Below are 25,464 nucleotides of genomic sequence, written 5' to 3'. Positions count from 1 at the left end.
GTGGCTCGTGCACTAGAATGCCCAGATCCCTCTGTACCTCTGAATTCTGCAGCATTTCTCTGTTTAGGCAACATTCTGCTTCTTTATTCTTCCTGCCAAAGTGAACAATTTCACATTTTTCTACATTATACTCCATCTGTCAGATTTTTGCCCACTCACTCAACCTATCTATATCCATTTGCAACCTCCTTTTGTCCTCTTCACAACATACTTTCCTACCTATCTTGGTGTCATCTGCAAATTTAGTTACCATGCCTTCACTCCCCTTAGCTGAGTCATTGATATAAATTGTAAAAAGTTGAGGTCCCAGCACAGACCCCCACGGAACTCCTCATCACATCCTGCCAATCAGAAAAAGACCCATTTATGCATACTCTCTGCTTTCTGCCAGTCAGCAATCTTCCATCCATGCTAATAGGTTACCATCTACACCATGAGCTTTTATTTTCCACAACAGCCTTTGATGTGGTACCTTATCAAATGCCTTCTGGAAATCCAAGTACAATATGTCTACAGGCGCCCCTTTATCCACAGCGCATGTTACCCCTTCAAAGAACTCCAATAAATTGGTTAAACATGATTTCCCTTTCATAAAACCATGCTGACTCTTCCCCATTACCTTGAGTTTCTCAAAGTGCCCAGCTATAATCTCCTTAATGATCAATTCTAACGCCTTCCCCACAACAGACATCAAGCAAACTGGCCTATATAGATTCCTGTTTTCTGCCTCCCTCCTTTCTTCAATACAGTGGTTATATTGCTACTTTCCAGTCTGATGGAACCATTCCAGAATCTAGCAAATTTTGGAAAATTAACACCAACTGCCTCAATGAGTCACCTCTTTTAAATCTTCAGATGAAGTCCATCAGGACCCAGAGACTTGTCAGCCCACAGCTTCATCAGCTTGCTCAGCACTGCTTCCTTCGTGGTTGTAATTTCACCAAGTTCCCCTCTCCCTTCTACCTCCTGATTTACAGCTATTGCTGGAATATTTTTATATCCTCTATAGTGAAGACAGAAGCAAAATATTTGTTCATTTCATCTGCCAATTCCCAATGTCACTTTCTACAGGACCAACACTCACCTTGCTTACTCTTCTCCTTTTTAAATGTCTGTAGAAACTCTTGCTATTCGATTTTACAATTCTAGCTAGCTTCTTCTCGTACTCTAATTTCTTTCTCCTGATTAACCTTTTAGTCATTCTCTACTATTCTTTATATTCTGACAAATCATCTGACCTGCCACTCATCTTTGCGCAGTTATATGCTTTCTCAAGTTTGATGCTTTCCTTAACTTATTTAGTTAACTATAGATGGTGGGTCCTCCCCCTTAGAATTTTTCTGAGCATTCCAAAATATCCTCTTAAATGTCTGCCACTGCTTCTCTATTGATCTATCCCCTAGCCTAGTATATTAGTTCACTTCAGCTAGCTCAGCTTTCATGCCCACATAATTGCCCTTATTTAAATTCAAAATACTAGTCTTAGACCCACCCCAAAGTGGGCCAAGAGTCTGTTGGAGCAAGTTACTTGGGTAAGAGTGAGTATCATATCTAAGATTTAGATTAGTAATGAAAAAGAGCAAGGAACAAACTAAAATAGAATTTCTAAACTGGGAGAGGACTTATTTAAAAGGGATGAGATGGGATATAGCCAGGGTAAAATGGAAACAAAGTATGACAAGTAAACCTGATCTTTAAGGAAGAGATGTTTCAGGTACAGGTTGGGTGCACTCAAAAGGGGAAGGTAATGGGACCAAAGCCAGGATTTCCTTGCATGAGGAAGGAGATAGAGAATATGAAGAAATAAAAAAGGTGAATGGTGCATGTCAAGTGAATTTTTTCCAGTAAGAACCAAGTTGAGAGAGGAAGGGAAGAGGAAATAAAAGACTGGCAAGAATATATGAGAATACAATGGCAGTCAACATCAAAGTTAACCCAAAAATCTTGTATCAGCATGTAAATAGTAAGCGGGTCATAAGAAGCAGGACGGGGCCTAATAAGGACAGAAAGAGTGATTTTATGCTTAGAGGCACAGGACAAGATTTGAATACTTAATAAGTGTTTTGTATCAGTGTCTACAAAGGAAGAGAACATGAACAAGAAGAAACAAACAAGGAAAGTTGATAGAAGCAGAGATAATGAATGAGGTGAAAACAAATAGAATATACTGAAAAGGCTTACTAGGCTTACATTGGGCAAGTCTAATCTCATGGCTTGAATCCCACATTGTCAAGGCAAGTCGGGGTGGAGATAGCGGAAGGGCTTGCTATAATCTACCAATCTTCCCTAGGTATGGGGGAGATGCCAGAGGATTGCAAAGTGGCAATTTCTGTATCTGTGTGTTAAGGAAGGTCAAAGTGACTTTAGTTTCACTTTAAAAGGTGCTTGCACTCCTAATGAGAGTTTTACGATTGTAAGCTAAGTTAAGCAAACAAGAGTTAAAAAAAAGTGTTGTTGCCTAGCAACAGGGGTGCAGAGAGGTAGGTCCCTCCCACAGAGAGACAGAGAAAACTAGAAACAATAGTTTTGATTTGGAAGCTGTTGGAGTTCAGTTGGTTTTGAAGACAGCTGCCAGGCAGAAACAGCATAGAAGGGGCAGGTAGCCAGTGCCAAGCTAAAATTGGTTGAAAGTAGCTGCCAGAGAGAGACTGGAGCGAAAGGGATAGATAGCAAGTCCCAAGCTAAAGAAAAGAACCCAAAATCCAGGGAGGTGGAACAGGAGAAATTACCAAGCAGACCTCCTAGTCAAAGGAAGGGCAGGAACCTGGAAAAGGTGCTGTTCAGTAAAGTTAAGAGTGAAGGGCAGAGAGAAAGGTTCCAAGCTTCGGGTTTAAAGTGGCAAAAGCTGCAGAAAGCAGATTTAAAATGAGAACAGCTTGCAAGAGGCAAGAGGTCCAAAGGGACAGCTGAAGGTCTGTAACTCTTTGCTATGCAGAACAAATCCAACCCAGCCAATTGCCACCCTATCAATCTCATCATCAGTAAAGTAATGGAACAAATCATCAATAGTGCTATCAAGCGGCACTTGCTTAGCAATAACCTGCTCACTGATGCCCAGTTTGCTTTCCGTCAAGGCCATTCAGCTCCTGGCTTCATTTAAGCCTTGGTTCAAACCTGGACGTGAACTCCCAAGGTGAGGTGAGAGTAACTGCTCTTGACATCAAGGCCGCATTTGACCAAGTGTGGCATCAAGGAGTCCTAGCAAAACTGGAGTCAATGGGAATCAGAGGGAAAACTCCACTGGTTGGAGTCATACCTAGCACAAAGGAAGATGGTTGCGGTTATTGGAGGTCAGTCATCTCAGTTCCAGGACATCACTCCAGGAGTTCCCCAGGGTAGTGTCCTCGGCCCAACTATCTTCAGCTGCTTCATCAATGACCTTCCTTCCATCATAAGATCAGAAGTGGGGATGTTCACTGATGATTACACAATGTTCAGCACCATTCGCGACTCCTCAGAGACTGAAGCAGCCCATGTCCAAATGCAGCAAGACCTGGACAATATCTAGGCTTGGGCTGACAAGTGGCAAGTAACATTCGCACCACACAAGTGCCAGGCATTGAAAATCTCCAACAAGAGAGAATCTAACCACTGCCCCTTGACATTTAATGGCATTACCATCACTGAAACCCCTGCAGTCAATATCCTGTGAGTTACCATTGACCAGAAACTGAACTAGCCATATAAATACTGTGGCCACAAGAGCAGGTCAGAGGCTAGAAAGCCTGTGGCGAGTAACTCACCTCCTGACTCCCCAAAGCCTATCTACCATCTACAAGGCACAAATCAGGAGTGTGATGGCATACTCCCCACTTGCCTGGATGAGTGCAGCTCCCACAACACTCAAGAAGCTCCACACCATCCAGGGCAAAGCAGTCCACTTGATTGACACCACATCCACAAACATTCACTCCCTCCACCACCGACACACAGTAGCAGCAGTGTACACCATCTACAAGGTGCACCACAGGAATTCACTAAGGCTCCTTAGACTGCACCTTCCAAACCCATGACCACTATCATCTAGAAGGACAAGGGCTGCACATAAGTGGGAACACCACCACCTGGAAGGTCCCTTCCAAGTCACTCACCATCCTGACTTGGAAATATATTGCCGTTCCTTTACTGTCGTTGGGTCAAAATCCTGGAATTCCCTCCCTAACAGCACTGTGGGTGTACCTACACCACATGGATTTTTTTTTTTTTGTTCGTGGGAAGTGGGCGTCACTGGCTAGGCCAGCGTTTATTGCCCATCCCTAACTGCCCTTGTTCAGAGGGCATTTTTAAGAGTCAACCGTGTTGCTGTGGGTCTGGAGTCACATGTAGGCCAGACCAGGTGAGGACAGCAGATTTCCTTCCCTAAAGGACATTAGTGAACCAGATGGGTTTTTATGACAATCAACAATGGTTTCATGACTATCATTAGACTTTTAATTCCAGATATTTATTGAATTCAAATTCCACCATCTTTCTACCAATCACCTTAAATCTATACCCCCTGGTAACTGACCCCTCAGCTAGGGGAAACGAGTCTTTCCTGTCTACCCTATCTAGGCCCCTCATAATTTTGTACACCTCAATTAGGTCACCCCTCAGCCTCCTCTGTGCTAAGGAAAACAGCCCTAGTCTGCCCAATCTCTCCTCATAGATATAATTTTCAAGCCCTGGTAACATTCTTGTAAATCTCTTCTGTACTCTCTCCAGAGCAAATATGTCCTTCCTATAATGTGACGACCAGAACTGTATACAAAATTCCAGTTGTGGCCTAACCAGCGTTTTATACAGTTCCATCCCTGCATCCCTACTTTTATATTCAATACCGCCCCCTATATAGGAAAGCATTCCATATGTTTTCTTTACCACCTTATCCGCCTGTCCTGCTACCTTCAGGGACCTGTGGACATTTCCTCCAAGGTCTCTCACTTTCTCAACTTCTCTCAATATCCTCCTGTTTATTGAGTATTCCCTTGCTTTGTTTGCCCTCCTCAAATGCATTATCTCATACTCTTCCGGATTGAATTCCATTTGCCACTTTTCTGCCTACTCAACCAAAGCACTGATATCATTCTGGCGAGAACAGCTATCCTCATCCCCATCAACTACACAGCCAATTTTTGTGTCATCTGCAAATTTTCCAGTGATACCTCCCACAATTATGTCCAAATCATTAAAAAAAGAGAAGTGTTGTTGCAACTGTACAAGGCATTGGTGAGACCGCCCCTGGAGTACTGTGCACAGTTTTGGTCCCCTTACTTGAGGAAGGATGTAGTTGCATTGGAGGCAGTTCAGAGGAGTTTCACTAAATTGATTCCAGAGATGCGGGGCTTGTCTTATGAGGAATGAGTGAGCAGTTTAGGCCTATACTTGCTAGAGTTTAGAAGGATGAGAGGAGATCTAATTGAGGTATACGAGATGCTAAAGGGGATAGACAAAGTAGACGTCGAGCGGATGTTTCCCCTTGTGGGGCATTCTAGAACGAGAGGCCATAGTTTTTGGCTAAGGGGTGGTAGATTTAAATCAGAGATGAGGAGGAATTACTTTTCTCAAAGGGTCGTGAATCTGTGGAATTCACTACCAGAGAGTGCAGGGGATGCCGGGACACTCAATAAATTTAAGGAGGAGGTAGACAGATTTTTAATTAGTAACGGGTTGAAAGGTTTGGGAAGAGGGCGGGAAATTGGAGTTGAGGCCAAAATGAGATCAGCCATGATCGTATTGAATGGCGGGGCAGGCTCGAGGGGCTGAATTGCCTACTCCTATTCCTAGTTCTTATGTTATGTTCTTATATACAGCAAACAGCAAAGGCCCCAACACTGAGCCCTGCGGAACACCACTGGAAACCGTTTTCCATTCACAAAAACATCCATCGACCATTACCCTATTTCCCGTCACTGAGCCAATTTTGGATCCAACCTGCCACCTTCCCCTCTATCCCATGGGATCTCACTTTTCTGACCAGTCTGCCATGTGGGACCTTGTCAAATGCCTCACTAAAATCTATGTAGGCAACACCCACTGCATTACTCTCATGAATCCTCCTTGTTACTTCCTCAAAAAATTCTACTAAGTTAGTAAAACACGACCTTCCCCGAACAAAACCATGCTGACTGTCCCTGATCAACCCGTGCCTTTCTAAGTGACAGTTTATCCTGTCCCTCAGAATTAATTCCAATAATTTGCCCACCACTGAAGTCAGACTGACTGGTCCATAATTTTCTGGCCTGTCCCTTGCACCCTTTTTAAATACTGCCTAGATGGAAAACTCTTGAACCTCAAATGCCTCCGAGCCAAAACTAAACCGAGCACCACAGACATACATGATCTATAGATTGTGATGACTGCAGTGTTGCACCAGATTTGCAAGCCATTCTCAATCTCTTCAATTCTGCATATAAGAAACTTGGCCCATCCTTAAACGTGACCTAAGCAAAACTCATATGTCAACCCACACCTGATCAGCCAAATATTCCACCTCCCATGTATGTTGAATAGGAGACTCTGAAATGTGTTGTGTGTTTCCCATATCTTAGCAGCCACCTCTCTCAAAAGGCTACCATCAATGACAAGGTCCAACATCGGATCAGCAGCGCCAGTTCAGCCTTCTACAAATTATGGCAACAAAAGTTGACAACAAAGACCTCAGCTCAGCAAGTCAACAAAAGTCTTAGTGTACAGAGCAGTTGTCGTCATCACACTCCTGTGCTTCAGTGAGACTTGAACTGTGTATCAGTGACACATAAGGGCACTAGAGAAATTCCATCAGCAATGCCTCCATTGCATCCTCCAGATTCAATGGGATAGTGGTTTTGGGGGGCGGGGGGGGGGGGGGGGGGGGGGTTTGCTGTCGAACAAATGCTGGTATTCTTGAAACCAGTTCTAGAGTCAAAAAGCTCACCCGCCAGGTCCTGTTTTCTCAACTCCCATAAGGCCAACATTCCAAGGAAGGACAAAGAAAATGCTTCAAAAACACACTGAAGCTCTCCTTGAAATGCAGTCGCATTGACATTAATAACTGGGAGGAGCTTACTACCAGTCGTTCAAAGTGGCAAAAATCTGTCCATCAAGCTGCATCATGTTTTAAGTCACAACGTCCCAACAACGAGGCAGAGTGGCAGTAGAGTAAGAAAAAAATGTAAGTAAATCCTGCACCCTGGATCCCACTACCTCGTGGAACATCCTGCTCCATGTGTGCAAAGATCTGTGGGTCAAGAATTGGCCTATTAGGTCACATGAAAACCCAGGCAGAAACTCAAGAATCCTGATTAGACGTCATCCTCAAATCGAGGGACAGCTGACAATGGTTCTATCAGCCACTGATGAGTGGGAAAGATATAAAGGAGCAAATTTGCATAGTTACATAGTTGTACAACAATTACATAGTTGTACAAAGGCTATAAAGTAATGATAATGGGGACTTTAATTATCCTAATATAAACTGGGATAGCAATAGTATAAAAAGCAGAGAGAAGGAAAGAGTTTCTGAAGTGTATTCAGGAAAATGTTCTAGATCGGTACATTTGCAGTCCAACAAGGAAGGCGGCATTGCTGGATTTGGTTCTAGGGAGTGAGGTGGGTCAACCACAAGGATTAGGCTACCTATGAAAAAGGGCAAGGAGCAATCCAGAGTAAACATAATTAATTGAAGGAGGGCTAATTTAAATCACGTGAGAAGGCATCTGGTCCAGGTACATTGGAATCAAAGCTTGGCAGGCAAAACTGTAACTGAACAACAGGTTGCCTTCAAAGAGGAGATAGTTCAGGGATTCAAGGTACATTCCAACTTGGGGGAAAGGTAGGTCATACAAAGCCAGAGCTCTCTGGATGATGAAAGAAATGGAGTAAGATGAAGCAGAAAAACGAGTCCTATGACAAATATTAGGTGGATATCACAAATCAGTGCCAAGCTGAATATAGGAAGTTCAGAGGGGAGGCGAACAAATATTTAGGAGAGACTGGCAGCTAACATAGAGAATCCAAAAGTCTTGGTAAAAAGAGGAACGGGCCTGATTAGGGACCAAAAATGAGATTTATGCAAGGCGGTAGAAGACATGACTGACATACTAAATGAATATTTTGCATTTGTCTTTACCGAGGGACAAGATGCAGCCCAAGTCATAGTGAAAGAGGAGGTAGTTGAGACATTGGATGGTTGAAAAATTGATGAGGAGAAAGACTGGCTCTACTTAAGTTGAAAAGTCACCAGGAATTGATGAGATGCGTCCAAAGGTACTGAGGAAATTAAGGGTGGAAACTGTGAAGGTACTGACCATAATCTTCCAATCCTCCTTAGATACAGGGGTAGGTCAGAGGACTGGAGAATTGCAAGCGTTACATCCCGTTCCAAACAAAGGCGGTACAGACAAGCACAGCAGCCACAAGCCAATCAGCTTAACCTCAGTGGAGGGAAAGCTCTTAGAAACAATAACCTGGGACAAAATTAACAGACATTTGGACAAATGTGGGTTAATTAAGGAAAGCCAGCACCAATTTCAAAAGGGTAAATCGTGTTTAACTAACATGCTTGAGTTTCTGATAAGGTAACAGAGTGGGCTGACGTGGTGTACATGGACTTTCAAAAGGCTTTTGATAAAATGCTACCATATAAACAGACTTGTCAGCAAAGTTGAGCCCACTGAATAAAAAGGAAAGCTGCGTCATGGGTATGAAGTTGGGCTGAATGACAGGAAAGAAGGAGACTAGTGGTGAATGGTTGTTTTTTTAGACTGACGGAAGGTACATTGTGAGGTTCCCCAAAGATCAATAATAGAACCACTGCTTTTCCTGATCTATATTAATGACCTAGACTTCAGGGCACAATTTCAAAATTTGCAGATGGCACAAAAATTGTATCTATTATGAACTGGGAGGAGGATAAAGATAGACATCAAGAGGAAACAGGCAGGCTGGCGGAATAAATGGACACGTGGCAAATGAAATTTAGAATACTGGAGTTGTACATTTGGGAAGGAAGGAACAGGAGATGCAATATGAAATGAAGGATAAATTTGAAAAGGGATGTAGGAGCAGAGCTAGGGCTACATGTGCACAAGTTGTCGAAGGCAGCAGGGCAGGTTGAAAAAGGTACATCAGTCGAACGGGATACTGGGGTTTAAAAAGAGGCAGAGGAGATTACAGTGAATCTTTCTAAAGCACTAGTTCAGCCTCAACTGGAGTAGTATGTCCACTTCTGGTCACCACACTTTAGGAAGAATGTGAAGGAAGTGAAGAGGATGCAGAAAAGTTTTACAAAAATGGCTCCAGGGATGTAGGGTTTAACTGGAGAAGCTAGGAATATTTTCCTTAGAGAAGAAAAGGTTGAGAGGAGATTTGATAGAGGTACTTAAAAGCATGAAGGGGTCAGGGCAGAGTAGATGGGGAGAATCTACTCCCATTGTTGGAAGCATCAAAGACCAAAGGACACCAATTTAAGGTGAGTGGCCTGAGATTGTGGTGGAGGCAAATTCAATTTGTAAGAATATTTAATAATTATCTGATGGTTAAAAAATTTGCAGGGCTGCTGAAAAAAACCAGGCGAGTGGGGCGAGCTGAGTTGCACTTGTAGAGAGCCAGCATGGGCAGGATGGGCCGAATGGCCTTCCTCAGTGCTGTTGCCATTCCATGACTCTAATTTGATGAGGGAATTTAGCTACAAGGTTAGGTAAGAGAAACTGGTGTTGTCCTCCTTGGAGCAAAAGGGGGTTAACCAAAGATCTATAGAGATATCCAAGATTATAACAGGTTTAGATAAGATAGATGAAAAAATGGTGTTGCCATTATCTGAATCGTACAAGGACTAGGTGACACAGATTTAACGTTTTGTGCAAGGGAAACATGGGGAATTGTTAGCAAGAACATTTTATGCAAATGGTAACAACCTGAACTCACTGCCAACAAGGGTGGTAAATGCGGAGATTATAAATCATTTCCAAAGGGAACTGGTTAGGCACATGAGGGAAACAAACTTGCGGGGCTAAGGAGATAGAGCAAGGAGATGGAACTAACTACATTGCTCTACAGAGAGCCAGCATGAACTCAATAGGCCAAATGATCGTCTCCTGTGTTGTAAAGACTCTATGACTCTGACAAACAAGAACCCCCTTTTAACTGAAGGGCAGAGGGAGCAGAAGGGACACAATGGTAAAAAAGATGGAGGGTTCTCTGAGATCAAAGCTCTCTGCATTACATTTAATTTTGACTAATTTATTGTACGTTACCATTAGGTGCAAACAGAAACAATAACTAAACTTAATGTTTACATTAATACTCCTACAAAAAAATCTTCATAATGAAAGAATTCTGCTACTTACTGTTGCTGCTCTGAGAGTTTGTTGTTTGCAAACTTACAACAGAAACCTTCCATTGTTAAAGCAGTATGTTGCAAGTGGAGTGAGATTTGGAGGTGTTTTATCTTTGAAGTATGCTGAGGTCATAATGCCACAGAATTCTGTGCCGAGGCTTTCCAGGAAATCAGCTACAATAGGACTCTGCAGACTCATTATTACATTATTATTCTGGAGACTGTTAATTGTTTTCATTTTCTTCTGAAATTTTGAAAAAAAAAAGCCTAATGTTTAAAAGTAACACAAGCGGACTTCTTTTTAAATTTATTCTTTCATGGGAAATGGATATCGCTAGCAAGGCCAGCATTTGTTACCTATCCCTAATAGCCTTGATTTGAGTGGCTTGCTGGGCCACTTCAGAGAGCAGTTAAGAGTCAACCAAATGCCACAGGGCTGGAGTCACATGTAGGCCAGGCCAAGTAAGGATGGCAGATTTCTTTCCCTAAAGGACATTACTGAATCAGATGGGTTTTTATGACAATCGCCAACGGTTTCATGGTTACTATTACTGAGACTAGCTTTTAATTCCAGATTATTTTATTAATTGAATTTAATTATTAGTAGTTGAATTTGGTAGCACAGAACTGGAGTATTGCCGAAAAAAGAGCATGTTGAATTTCAAACAATGCTTGGCAGTTAACTGTCTGTTACCATCGTGGATATGAAGTTGGGCTGAGTGACAGGCTGAGTGGCAGCTAACTGTCAGTCACCATCACTGGTGCATTCTCCATGGCAACGCCTCTGCCAATCAGATCCCAACCAATCAGCACTCTCTTCACATACCGTATAAATTGTTGTTTTGCCCTTATAGTGGTATTCTTGCGAAGTGAATACTGAATTTAAGTTCCACCAGCTGCCGTGGTAGAATTTGAACCCTTGGTCCCAGAGCATTAGCCTAGGCCTCTAGGTTACTAGTCCAGTGACATTACCACCATACCACCTTCGCCCCGCTTTCAGTATTATACTGAAATACAATAAAAACGTGACAAAAGGTTAAGTTACCTTTGGAGCTCCCCAAGGATCTATGCTTGAACATCCATTTCTCAACATTTTCTGTTCCTTAGCAACATCATTTGAAAACAAAATATCAGGTTCCATATGTATTCTGATGAGACCCAGCTCTACATCACCACCATCTCTCAAAGCCACTCCACTGTCTCTGATTGTCATGCTGCTTGTCTGACATCCAGTACTCGATGAACAGAAATTGCTTCCAACTAAAGATTGAGAAGCCAAAGTCTGCTGACTTTAGTCCCAGCCACCAACTTCATCCCTCTCCCTGACCACTGTCTGAGGTTGAACCAGGCCATTCGCAAACTTAGCATCTTATTTGATCAGCTTTTGACCATATATCCACTCCAGCACCAAAACCATCTACTTGCACCTCTGTAACATCACTTGTCTCCAGCCCTCCCTCAGCTTTGGGTTGTTCATCCATGCTTTTGTTACCTCAACACTAACTACCCAACACTTTTCTGGCTGGCCTTCCATGTGCCACCCTCCATGAATTTGAGCTCATCCAAAGCTCTACTGCCCATGTCATAACTTGCACCAAATCTCATCACCCCTGTGCTCACTTACCTACATTGGCTCACAGCCAAAGAACGAATCGACTTTAAAGCTCTCATCCTTGTTTTCAAGCCTATTCATGGCCAAACCTTTCCCTATCTCTTTCGTCTCTAAGTCCTACAATCCTCCTTGATCTCTTCACTCCTTCAATTCTGGCCTCTTGAGCATCCCCAGTTTTAATCACTCCACTGTCTGTGGCCATGCCATCAGCTTTCTAGGCTCTAAACTTTGAAAATTCCTCCCCACTCTCTCTCCTGCTTTAAGATACTCTTTAAAACCTACTTTTTTAACCAGCTTTTTGGTCAGCCTTCCTAATACTCAAGTGGCTTTGTGTTAAATTTTGTTTGACAACACCCTTGTGAAGCCCTTGGAGTCAATATTAAAGGTGCTACATAAATGCAAGCTGTTTTTGCTGTTGCACACAACCACTAGCAGCCACCCACTTGGCTTAAGATGATTAGTCAATTGTGAAAACATGTTGACTATTAAGAGAGGCTTTACCCAGAGGATTGGGCGGTAGCCATTAATCAGTTCGGTTTGACCTGCATTCTGACCTAAATCCTGGATGTGTAAAACACAGTGTTAAAACTTGCATGGCACCATTTGTCCCCATTTCATGCCTATATGTAGTAATTTATCTTTGCTTCTAATTCACAGTGCAAGGAAGATTAAATATATATGTAACAAAACAATTCTATTCTAGATGCCTTCACACACGATATCAAACAGTGTACAGGATACATGCCTTTCATCCCTATCAATCAACACCGCAGCCAATGTTCACTTGAACTTTCAGAACAAACCGGTCGTTTATCAGGATCTGCTAACTGCAGCAAAGCTAATTCTCTCCATCAACTCTATTTAGCGCAAAGCTTGTGATTTACTAAAAATAAATCTGTGATACCTGGGCAATGATACCCACTGACCTTACCTACTGCCTTAGAAAACTAAATATCATATTACATAATTTTAAATTCATCACTTTGCATTTCTCAAGATGGAAGATGTCAGTATCAGGGAATCTAACCTTTTCAATTTGAAAATCAGGCATCACAAGCAATCACATTTACAAAACAGAAACAGGCCATTCAGCCCAACAGGTCCATGCTGGTACATGTGCTCTGCACTAGCCTTCTCCTATCCCTCTTCATCCAATTCTATCAACATATCCTTCCATTCTTTTCTTCCTCGTGCATTCCACTTAAATGCAGCTATGCGTATTGTCTCAACTACTCAGTGTAACAGCAAGTTCCACATTCTAACCACTCTCTGGGTAAAGGTATTTCTCCTGAATTCCCTATTGGGCTTAGTGACACTCTTGCATTAATGGCCCTGAGTACTGGTCTCCCCCGCAACTGGCAACTTCTTCTCTGCATCTACCCTATCAACCCCTTTCATAATCTTCAAGGCCTCTACCAGGTCAGTTCCCAGTCTTCTCTTCTTTAGGATGAAAAGAGAGCCAGCCTGGTCAACCTTTCCTGATAGATATAACCTGATATCTTTCTAGTAAATCTTTTCACATTTTCTCAAGTGCCTCGATATCCTTTCAAAAATAGAGGCCAGATCTGTTCAGTGCCAAGGTTCTTCACAAGTTCAACAGAACCCTCTGCTTTTCAATTCTCACTTTAGAAACGAATCACATTGTTTTTTGCTTTTTTTTAAAAAAAGGGCTTATTAACATGCATTAGCACTTTGTGACTTATGTATCCGTACCCCCAAATCCATCTGTTCCTCTCCCCCATTTAGATACTTAATTTGCAAGGAATATGTGACCTTTGTATTCTTCTTACCACCATCTACACTTATCTTGATGTGAGGAACTAAGACCTGTTATGATCTCAGCTGAGGTTGCCACTGGACAAGTCTGATCCCAGAGCCCAGCTTGATAGATCCTAACTTTTATTTGTTTGTTTAGATACGTGGAGAGGGACTGCTGAACAGAATTACCGGAGTCAGCTAATGAACTTTTAACAAAAGCATAAAACATTTATTAAACAAACTACATTACAATACTCATTCACTCACAAGTATACCTTTACAGATATGTACAGATTTGTAAGGATAACACAAGTTACAAAAGCTATCTTATAGTTAATGTTCACAGTAAGTACACAGTCCATGTAAACCTATTGGTGACCTGTAGTCAGGCATCACACTCTGAAACCAAGTGACAGGTGCCACCTCAGCCAGATGCTTTGGATCTCTCATTAACTCCCCACAAGCACTTGTCATGAGTCAACCGGTCTTACTGCACTCCATCTTTCACATGAGGGTTTCCCAAAGTTCACTCTCCAAGAACTCGCTTTGGAATCTTCTCCCAAGCCGATGCTTTCTCTCTGATGCCTTCTGCAAGGGTTCATCTCCAGGGTTTCAAACTCTCCTTCCGATGTTCCTCTCCCCTGGGTCACCACATGCATTCAAGCTTCCTTCCACACACTTTCTCGCACCAACTCAGCCATCAACAGTACACCACTGATTCACATGCCTATAACAAAGAGTTACAGACCTTCAGCTGTCTCTTTGGGCCTTCCGGCTTTTCACAAGCCTTTGTCTCATTAAGCTTGGAACCTTTCTCTGCTCCTCACTCTTAACTCCACTTAACAGGACCTTTTCCAGGTTCCTGTCCTTCCTTTGACTGGAAAGTCTTCTTGGGACTTTCCCCTGTTCCACTCCCCTGGATTTAGGGACTTTCTTCTTTAGTTTGGGACTGGCAATCTGTCCCTTTTTCTCCAGTCTCTCTCTGGCAGCTACTTTCAACTAACTTTAGCTTGGAACTGGCTATCTGCCCCTTTTAGGTTGCTTAAGCTTGGTAGCTTTCTTCAAACCAACTGAACTCATACAGCTTCCAAATCAAACTGCTATTTCTAGTTTCTTGTTGGTGTGTCTGTGGGAGGCAACTGCCTCTCTGGGCCCCTGTTGCTAGGCAACAGCACTGTTTTTTTTTACTCTTGTTTGCTTAACTTAGCTTAAAGTTGTAAAACTCTCATTAGGAATGCAGGCACCTTTTAAAGTGAAACTAAAACTCAACTTGATCTTTTCTTAACACACAGATACAGAAATACAAATCAAACATAAACTTTAAAGCTAAAACTCATTCCTAACACCCACAAATACCAATATAGCTTACTTAAACTATCTCTATTTCCTAACAGACCTCACACTGTATATATTTATAAAATACATATAGATATCTTCACTGCGATTTCTAAAATGTTAAAACTGAACAAAGGCCTTTAAAATGGTTGAACCACATCTGGCTGTGGGTCTCAAACAAAAGAAGCTACTTGGCAGTTTCAGGAAAACTCACACCTAATTATCTCTGAGGAGCCACGAACAACATTCTGTGAACTGCACAGCCCAAATTAAGAGAGAGCTATACAAAGGCCATCAGCATTAATTGCCCAGGCTGGCCAACAGGAAATGGATCGTCTGTTAAGGCAAAGGCCCCACAATCTTCCATAAGACCCTAAGTCATTTGATCCATTGCGTCTGCTCCACCATTCAATGAGATCATGGCTGATCTGATAATTCTCAATTCCACTTTCCTGCCTTTTCCCCAAAACCCTTGATTCCCTTACTGATTAAAAATCTGTCCATCTCAGCCTTGAATATACTTAATGACCCAGCCACTACAGCACTTTGTGGTAAAGAATTCCACAGATTCACTCCCCTCAGAGAAGAAATTCCCCCTCGCCTCTGTCTTAAATGGGTGACCCCTTACTCTGAGATCATGCCCTCTGGTCTGAGACTCTCCCACAAGGGGAAACAACCTCTCAGCATCCACCCTGTCAAGCCCCCTTAGAACCGTATATGTTTCAATAAGGTCGCCTCTCATTCTTCTAAACTCCAATGAGTACATGCCCAACCTACTCAACCTCTCCTCACAAGAAAATCCCTCCATACCCAGGATCAACCTAGTGAACCTTCTCTGGACTGCCTCCAATACCAGTATATATTTCCTTAGTTAAAGGGGACCAAAAATGTTCACAGTATTCTAGATGTGGTCTAACTAGTGCTTTGTGAAGTTTTAGCAAGATTTCCCTATTTTTATATTCCATTCCCTTTGAGAAAAAGGACAATATTCCATGTGCCTTCCCTACTACCTGATGAACTTGTATGCTAGCTTTTTGTGATTCATGCACAAGGACCTCCAAATCCCTCTGTGCTGCAGCTTTCTACAATCTTTCTCTATTTAAATAATATTCAGCTCCTCTTCTTCCTGCCAAAGTGCATAACCTCACATTTTCCCACATTATATTCCATCTGCCAAGTTTTTGCCCACTCACTTAACCTGTCTATATCCCTCTGTAGGCTCTTTGTGTCATCCTCACCACTTGCCTTCCCACCTATTTTTGTGTCATGTGCAAACTTGGGAATAGTACATCATTTCCTTCATCCAAGTCGTTAATATATATTGTAAATAATTGTGGCCCCAGCACTGACCCCTGTGACACTTCACTAGTTATAGGTTGCCATCCTGAAAATATCCCCCTTATCCCTACTCTGTTTTCTATTAGTTAGCCAATCCTCTATCCATGCTAATATAGTACCCCCAACACCATGGGCTCTTAGCTTAAGTAGCCTTATGTACAGTACCTTATCGAACAACTTTTGGAAATCCAAATGTATTACATCTACTGGTTTCCTTTATCTATCCTGCTTGTTACCTCCTCAAAGAATTCTAATAAATTTGTCAGGCACGATTTCCCCTTCATGAATCCATGCTAACTCTGCTTGATTATATTATGTACTTCTAAATGTTCTGTTATTACATTATTTATAATAGACTCTAACATTTTCCCAATGGCTGATGTTAAGCTAACTGGCCTATAGTTTCCTGTTTTTTGTGTCCCTCCCTTTCCTCTCAATTCCTCATGGCTGAGGCAGTTAACAGTCTTTGGAATCCAGATGATGGACATACATCCTTTGTTAAAGACCTTGAGGAGAGGTGGGAGTCATGTGACATAAGCCTCTGGCTTGTGGAATAAGTAATATTGCCTTGCTGAACTGCATAGCTCAGTCTGCTGTTTACCATCTAACTAGCAGCCTCACAGACAAGGAGCCCTGCCCAGGTGCAATACCTGGCCCCCATCTACACTGCTTCTGCTGTGGATTCTGTACCATCACCTACACTGCATGCCAATCTCATTGTGTGAAGTCTACACCACTGGAAAAGTGAATTATCCAGCACTGGTTTTCAACCCACCAACCTCTGAAGAAATAACTCATTGGACCTTGATTCTGGACCCTATGTGAAACCATATTTCTTTTCTCTGTGGTCTCTGTACTATAAATCTTTCTTCTCTCTATCCTTCTCTTTACAATCCGGATGTGAAAGGGACATTGCAAACCCTCTTCTCGCGTTTTGAGTGTGTGCAAATAAACTAACCCTTTAAGTTCACCCTCTCTCGAGTTTGCTATGGGGTTATTAATAGAAAATTGGATTGTAACAAAACCGAGTGGTTCAGAAATATGCCACTGTCTATAAGGAGGGAAACAAGTCAAAACACCTTTCTGTTTATGGACAGGTGGTGAGAGGAGAAATTAGTGCTGTTTAAATTAACCCTCCTCCTGTCTGTAACACTTTAACTTCATTTGTCAACTACATACCAACTATGGAAGATTATTAACGCTTTGCTGTGTTTTGTCAAATTCCTCCTCCATATTAATTATATCCCACCAATTTAGTACCACCCATAAATTTTGAAACTGGATTTCCAATTTGAGCCCAAGCCATTTATGTAAGTTGTAAACAACAATGGTCCCAGCAGTGAACCTTGTGGAATACCACTTCACACCTTGAACCCCTCCTCTGTGTTTTGGTACTTTGTAGCCAGCTTGTTATCTATTTTGCTACTTGGCTGCATAGTCCCTATCCTTGCCTCAACTCACTGGCTGCTGAAATCCTCATCCATTCTTTTATCTTGAGACTGGACTATTCCAATGCAGTCAGCCTCCCACATTCTGCCCTCCGTAAACTTGAGATCATCCAAAACGCTGCTGCCCAGTCCTTACTCTCACAAAGTCCCAGTGATCCATGATCCTGTGTTCGCTGAACTACACAGGTTCCCGGACAAGAAGGCCTTAATTTTTAAATTCTCATCGCTGCTTTCAAATCCATCCATGGCCTCACCCCTCCCTATCTCTATAATTTCCTCCAGCCCCACAAACCTCCAAGATATCTGTGCTCATCTAATTCTAGTCTCTTGAACATCCCCAATTTTATTTTCTCCACCATTTTTTCTTCAGTTCCATGGACCCTAAACTCTGCAATTCCTTCCTTAAACCTCTCTGCTTCTTTTTCCTCCTTTAAGACATCCCGTAAAACCTACCTCATTGACCAAGCTTTCGGCCATTTGCTCTAATATAACCTTATACGGTTTAGTGTCAATTTTTGCTTTATAACACCCCTGTGAAACATTTTGGGACATTTTACTGCATTAACGGTGCTATATACATACAAATTGTTGACTCCACATGCTCTGCCTTAGTTATGAATCTACCATGTGATTATCGTGAACCTTTTGGAAATCCAAATGTGACACATCTACTTCACTACCCATATTTACACATTGTTACTTATTCAAAACATTCAATAAGTTTAGTCAAGCATGACCTACCCTTTTGAAATCCATGCCTGTCAACTCAATCAGTTTCTAAGAGTTCTTCTATTAGTTAGAATTCTATTATGTTTCCTACCAACTACCTTAAACTAATGGTCTATGGTACCCTTGAATTTTTCTATTTCCTCTTTTATATATAGGAATCACATCAGCTGAATAGATATAATGGAAACTCCCTCCAGTCTGCCCTTAAAATGCACTTGATCAAAGCACCCACATCTCTACACTCCCAACGTTAGCTATTCATTGTGCTTTTATAACCAAGTTAGCCGTTTTGGAAGATTAAAAAGCATGGAAGCAGAATCCAAGCTGCTTGGCAGTTAAAACAGTTTATTCTAGGAATCATGTGCAATTTGCTCATGGCCTCTACCCTACTTATTTAAATGCAAAAATGTTTACATTCCACACAATGCCTCATCAAGTAAATCTCAACAATCTGACAATCCACATTCTTCAAACCTGGAGAGCTGTTTTCCACAGAAGACACGTCCATGATCCAGCAGAACAGGAACCAATGTAGTCAGTAGAGCATTTGAACATTTCTATCAATCCTCATCCCTATGACCTTATGTCCCACCCCATTCCAATATTTAACCATTTTTTTCTTAAAGAAGCCAACTGACAAAGCATTAACTGCTTTAGCTGTGACTCTATTCCACACATACACAATTCTGTCGGGGCACTGTCCTATTAGTTGCTTGAATTGTGTTCTCAAAATGGAATTTCAATAAAAGTTCACAATATTGAATTAGTAGTTAAACTAAAAGCCTGGAACTGGCTAGAAACAGAAAACTAATTATTGCTGAAAAAAGAGAGACATGCCATTAAAGCTTTTCTCATTGTGCTCATCAGGATATCTCTCAAGAAATTACTAACAGTAATGGGGGAGCAACCATTCATACTGTATGAGGGGAGAGTGCAGGTTGGTTGACAAGTGGACTCTGATTGGTGGAGGCATTGCCAGAGAGAATGCGGCATGGAACAGTTAACTGCCCAGCTTTGTTCAAATTCAAACCGGAAGGTCAACTCTGATTGGTCAAGGCATTGCCCTGGGGAATGAGCCCGGGAATGACTGTTCCCTAAGTTTTTGTTTAGTTGAAGAAGGCGCAATATGTGGACATGTTCCTTCTGTCTGCAAAGGACCCTGTGTGTGAAAATACATGTGGTTTATATCATGCATGAGTGAGTTACAATGTAAACTCGAATGACAATCTTAAATTGTTTTTCAGTGTAATTGTTAGCACAATCAGGATTGTTTAGCGGGTGCTGTCCAATTGCGGATTCACATCTAATGTTGAACACACTGTTTTGAGTTTTGTAAGCATGGGTTGGTTGCGTATGGTCAATACTTTGCTTGCTACGAACAGCCAAAGGGACATGCTATTTGATACAATCTGCCAATTGTTGGGACGTACGGCCTATATACCTGGCATCACACCAGCACTGAAATTCGTATACCACAATGCTCATTTGTGTGACAGGAAAACATCTTTTTGGCTCGACGGCAGCATCTTGTTAGTGGAGAATACCACTTGTTTTGCTATTGCATACTAAAAGCATGAAATGGCTAGCTTCAACTGTTACTCAAATTTTTGAGACACCTTACTCTTCCAGAGTAATTGAAGGTAGACTGCACACTTTTCAGGATAGAAACTTGCAGCCTTAGGCCCATTCATGAGTTTGAGCGATATACAGAGAGCAAGGATCTGATCTGCATAGCCATTATACCACAGAATGGCTTTGATGCGCCTTATTTCAACAACAAGCTTGCATGGTGAGCAAATGGCTTGGGCTCTATTTACGAGGTTGCCAATCAGATCAAAATCCCAATGCGTATATTGACCAGTGAAGGTAGGCTTGCTATCAAGAGCAGTAGAGAACCCACTGGCAGATTTCTCAACTAGCATGTCGAGGAAAGGGAGCTTGTTTGACTCCTCCATTCCTTTTGTGGGAATTTCCAAGGGAATTCTCAGCCAAAGTATTTTGGCTCCTCAGCAACCTCCCATGAAGTTGAAAGAACAGGTTAATATCTTAAAAGGAATTTCCACATTCCAAATTCTTTTCAAACTGTATTATTATGTTTGCTTGAAGTCAATGTCTGACAAGCTTTTGCTGTTACTAAACATAGTAAAACATGTGAAGAACATGCTACAACACAAACTAAAACACTGTCATACAAAATGACAAAAGAAAAACAAGACTACAAGAAAAGCAACTGGTAAAGGTCAAGCCCCTTAGCAGCTGACAGACCATTTGCTTGGTCATGCATCCTATCCAACCCATAGACTTTCCAAATTGTAGTAATCAAATACAGGTCATCCTCTGTGAAATTTCTCCTTCATCATAAAAGGAAACAAAGGAGCAAACTTTCAACATTACAAAGCACTTTCTGATCAGTCACATTCTATAGAAGTCTCATCTATGGTCCCAGCAGCAAATGAATTATTGTGCTCTGAAGATGTATTTGATCATCACTGTCTATCTTATAGTTTTCAAACCTATTATGAAAGAGTTAATTAGCCAGCTTCCCCTTCATTCATCATCCATAAAACAATTCACAAAGCATTGACAAAAGTGACTGGCAGATGATTTAGCTCCAAGTCCAAAATGCTCAATGTAGCATATGCAATTTACATATCATACTTGCTTAACTAATTCCAATATCAATCACAAAAGAGCAAAACAAAAATGAACAATGCCAATTATCTGAAATTTCACTTAATAGATAGGAAACATACCAACAAACAAAAGGCAAGCAGATTGGAAAACCAAATCAGATGACAAGCAGCTACAAATACATGAACAAGGAAAGGAAAGCAAACCAATTGAATCATTCAAGCTCTTTTTTGAAAGAATTTCAGCTATCTGCTGTGAGGAACCAATGAATATAGAAGCAACTTTTTAACATAAACTTAGTTATTTGGTACAAAATCAACAAGCATTACACAATTGTAGTAACACGTCAAAGATACTTCACTAGCCATGAAGTGCTTTAGGGTATGTGAAGTTGTAAAAAGTTGTTACACAAGTGTAAGTACATTATTTTCTTTGTAAAAATACAAAGATACCACTGCACTCTCTTAAAATCAGTTTTAAATCAGGTACAATGATCTATATCATCCAGTTATAAATATGTTTATCTATAAATGTGTAGAATTATTAATGGATTCCCATTTGATTTTATGTGCCAGCCTTTCCAGAATAACTGTTTCAGAGCTTCACTGAAATCCAAGTGCACTGTCTTTACCATAAACAAGTTCTTGCATCACATCCTCAAAGAAAAGCAATAGATTGGCAAGAACTTACAATCATAAGCACAGATTGCCTAACTTTCTTTTATTATTTTATTTCTATCCAGATGCTCCATATTCTTCTCATTAATAAAGGCTTCAATATCTTTACCCAAAAGCCAAACTCAGTGGGCTGTAAATTCCTATTTATGTTATTACTTTCCAAAAATGGGAGTAATATCTGCCTCTCATGCTAGTGGGCATGTTACTGCCTGTAGTGAGTGCAGCTCCATGTTCCTTCTTGTAAAAAAAAAATCATTCACCTACATTTTTCTTTGGGAAAGGATAGAACATATTTCAATCAGGTTATTTACTCTGATTTTATAATAAAGATTACTCTCTGAACAAAATTGACTGAAATAAAAATGTTACAATGGAATCTGTATCTGTGTAATACACGCTATATCCCTATAAAATAATGTCATAACCTGTTCCATCCCATCTCAGCCCTTTGGTAAAAGCAATTTACTTCAGCAATAAGATTTAAACAGAAAATTTTGTATCCAACTTTATTCCTCATTCCCTCTAAATCAAACAAAAATCAGATAGCAATCAAATTGCCCAGCCAAAAATTCAAACCATATTGCACCTTAATAACACACAACCAGTCATCTACCACAAATGTAAAATACTGTGACTGTTGGAATTTTGTAATATGAATAGAAAATTTGGGAAATACTTGACAGGTCAGGCATCAGAAAAAGAAGCAGAGTTAACATTTCAGGTCACTGACCCTTCATCAGAGCTGGAAACTTTTACAGATGTCCTAGGCCCTTAGAAAGTTCAGAGGCAGGGAAGAGTTGGGGAGGTGAGAGGAATGAGCAAAACGGTAAATGATCTCAAATTGCTGAACTTGGTCAAGTCTGGAAGGTTGTGAACTGCCGAATTGAAAGATTATGTCCTGTTCCAAGCTTTCATTGAGCTTCAGTGGAGCCATGTAGGCAGACAAGGAAAGAGAGTCTTAAAATGGCATGCGACCAAAGCTCAAGGACACATTGCATACTGATGGAGGTGTTCAACAAAGTGATCTCCCAAACTGTCTGTGGTCTCCCCAGTGCAAAGGAGACAACAACAAATACAGTATATTGAAATGAAAGAAGTGCAACTGATCGTTGTTTCACCTTCAAATCCTAAACATTGTTCCCACTTGGGTGCTCATAATGGTTCTGCTGTTGTCATTTACAGCTTCTCTAGATCCATCTTTTCTTTCTTCATCTGTCTCATTACTGTCCTTTTTTGTCTTGAGCCATTATCCCTTATATCGTTTAATCGCTCCTGCTTCCACCCTAACACAAGCCTAATTTCACTCCTGCCTCCCCAACCCAATCCAACTCTTTTCCTGCTTCTGGGCTTGCTTAAAACCTGTTACATCAGTAAAATTTTTCAATTCCGACAAAATGTCAACAGCCTGAAATGTCAACTTTGTCTCTCTTTCCACACATGCCTGAACTGCTGAATATTACCAGCACTTTTTCTTTATATACCAGTCGTCTATTATTCTGCATAGCTGATTTCTTGCCTTTGCAACTGTTCAAATCGAGTTCATCATAACTCACAGCAGCTTCCATTTACTCACTTTCATCCTTAATATTAACAGACATAGATCCGCAGCAAGCCACTGATGTGTCATCTAGTTTGCAAGAAAATTAATACTGTGATCGTTGCATCAAAGAGAATGGCCAAAAACATCCAAGGGGGCAAAATTAAAACCACTTAACAGATAGGATGTGGATTTTCATCTGTGCATCAGCAGAGTTAACAATCTCAGCTCATTGGTAATGGTACCATTCAATCTTTAAACATGTATTTTGAAGTCAGTCCTTTAATTGCCAGGCTCATGAAAGCACTATTTTTGGTATAATGATTCCTAATTGAAAGTACAGAACTGCTAATTACTAGATTAGAAATTATAATAATCTTTGTAATTACCACAGAGGAGCAATATTACAAAACGCCAATGCAAAACTTAATCATTACAAGATAAATATAGACACTGAAGACCATTATGCCATCCTGCCTCACCCATCTCAAAAAATATCCTACCGTCACATTAACTGCTTGTAATAAGGGCTTTCCACTATCTGCCCAAAACTTGCTCTTCACCAGTTTGAACCTGCGCCTTATTTGTTTATGGCATAGTGTAAAGTACTGCACTGAATTTACCTTTTCTATAACATTTACTGTTTCAAATAAACTGTTATAAAGTCCGTCAGTTGCCTTCTTTCAAGGATAGGTAGCTCAAGTTACTCCGTTCTAATCTCATAATTAAATTTTCCGACACTGGAGTTCAGCCTGGGACTGCACTAACGATTGTTTTGATTGAAAATGCGATAGAAAATAGGGTATTTCATGATTTTAAGCATCTAAAAACAAGTCAGTTCATTAGCTGACCGAGAAGTGCGATGACATTTGGATCAGAACGCAAACCAGTTTATCATATAAACTAGGACATGGGCTGACAACAGATCGGTTGTATCCAAACCACCCCACCGCCAGCAAACAAAGCAGGTACACGGCAAGTAGGAACAATAAGCTGGCGTGCAACTCAAACCGAGAAGATGACAACAGATGGAGGTGGAGGGGTGCTGTTGTATGTGGCCTCAAGGCAGCTGAAGTGGAGCAAAGTCGAGCCTTTTTAAGACCGACAAGAGAGATCTCCGGTACTCACGCACTGCACCATTTCAAAGCATTTCTATCAAAGAGTGTAATTTGTCAAACAGATGGAATATCACTTGCAACGTGCAGGTAGGATGTCAGCTGCTCATGATCCCGGCGTTCGGGACCAACCCACAAACACTGGGCGAATCTGTGGCCACCCAAAGTGATCGGTAACAAGGATAGCAATAATATTAGAAACGGGGTGAGGCATCTCTGTTCGACCTCTTCGATCAAAAGCAAATGCTAACAGAAATAAAACCGAGACACATGAAAGGTGAGTCATTACGATTCAATTGATTTCTGCTCTGGCAGATGAAAGATGCTCCACCTACTTCGATTTTCCCTACTCACCTCCTGACGAGTGGATTTTTTTTGATTTCCTGGGGAAAGACATCTTGCGGCGGGAAGATGAGATCGGCTGCCGATGCCGGCTGTCAATGGCATGCTCCTGTTCTCCAGAAGTGGCCTCTCTGGGGCGCTCCTTCTCCTGGGCTAATGGCTAGGTCCCTGGCGCCAAGCAGCAGCGCCATGTCTCTGATGAGGCCAACGCATCATTATTGGATAACCGCGAGTGGGGAGAACACAGAGAACAAGCATTTAGCCATTGATGGAACAGCTAAAAGGGATTATCAGTGGAACACTGCTCTGCTCTGTCATTTTCCTGTTCGTTTACAATGAATTCTAACGTGGAAAATAAAAGAACACCCCAGGGAGCGGCATAGATTCGATTAGTATAACCTGCATGTAATCCAGGTTACTCAATCCCACGTTTCCCTCAGAGTTTACATTTTTAAAATTAAAAGTGTTTGGAAATGCAATATTTACTCAGTGTACTCCCTGGCTTGCCATAGTCATGTGACCCTTAAGCGAGACAAGCTGACTGTAGGCAGACATGATACAGGCAGTTCAATAAAGCCGCTCACTGAGCACACACTGAAGTAGTACAGCTGTCCTTAAACATGAAACTGACTTCCAATCTAACCA

The 25,464-nt window shown here is 41.4% G+C and overlaps 1 protein-coding gene across 2 annotated transcripts in view; it reads right to left on the bottom strand.

Annotated features, from left to right (window-relative positions):
• Nucleotides 1-25,174, bottom strand: part of atp8a2 (ATPase phospholipid transporting 8A2) — a 624,855-nt gene extending 599,681 nt beyond the window's left edge. For both annotated transcript variants that reach the window (XM_078545400.1, XM_078545401.1), the window contains exon 1: nt 24,832-25,174. In XM_078545400.1, the coding sequence (XP_078401526.1) occupies nt 24,832-24,874 (43 nt within the window). In that variant the 5' untranslated portion in view covers nt 24,875-25,174. The remainder of the gene's footprint in view (nt 1-24,831) is intronic.
• Between the last annotated feature and the right edge of the window lie 290 nt (nt 25,175-25,464).

The sequence above is a fragment of the Cetorhinus maximus genome, chromosome 7, assembly GCF_964194155.1.
Source record: "Cetorhinus maximus chromosome 7, sCetMax3.hap1.1, whole genome shotgun sequence".
Taxonomy (NCBI): domain Eukaryota; kingdom Metazoa; phylum Chordata; class Chondrichthyes; order Lamniformes; family Cetorhinidae; genus Cetorhinus; species Cetorhinus maximus.
The sequence above is the reverse complement of the archived record's forward strand: the minus strand, read 5'-3'. Positions and strand labels throughout refer to the sequence as shown.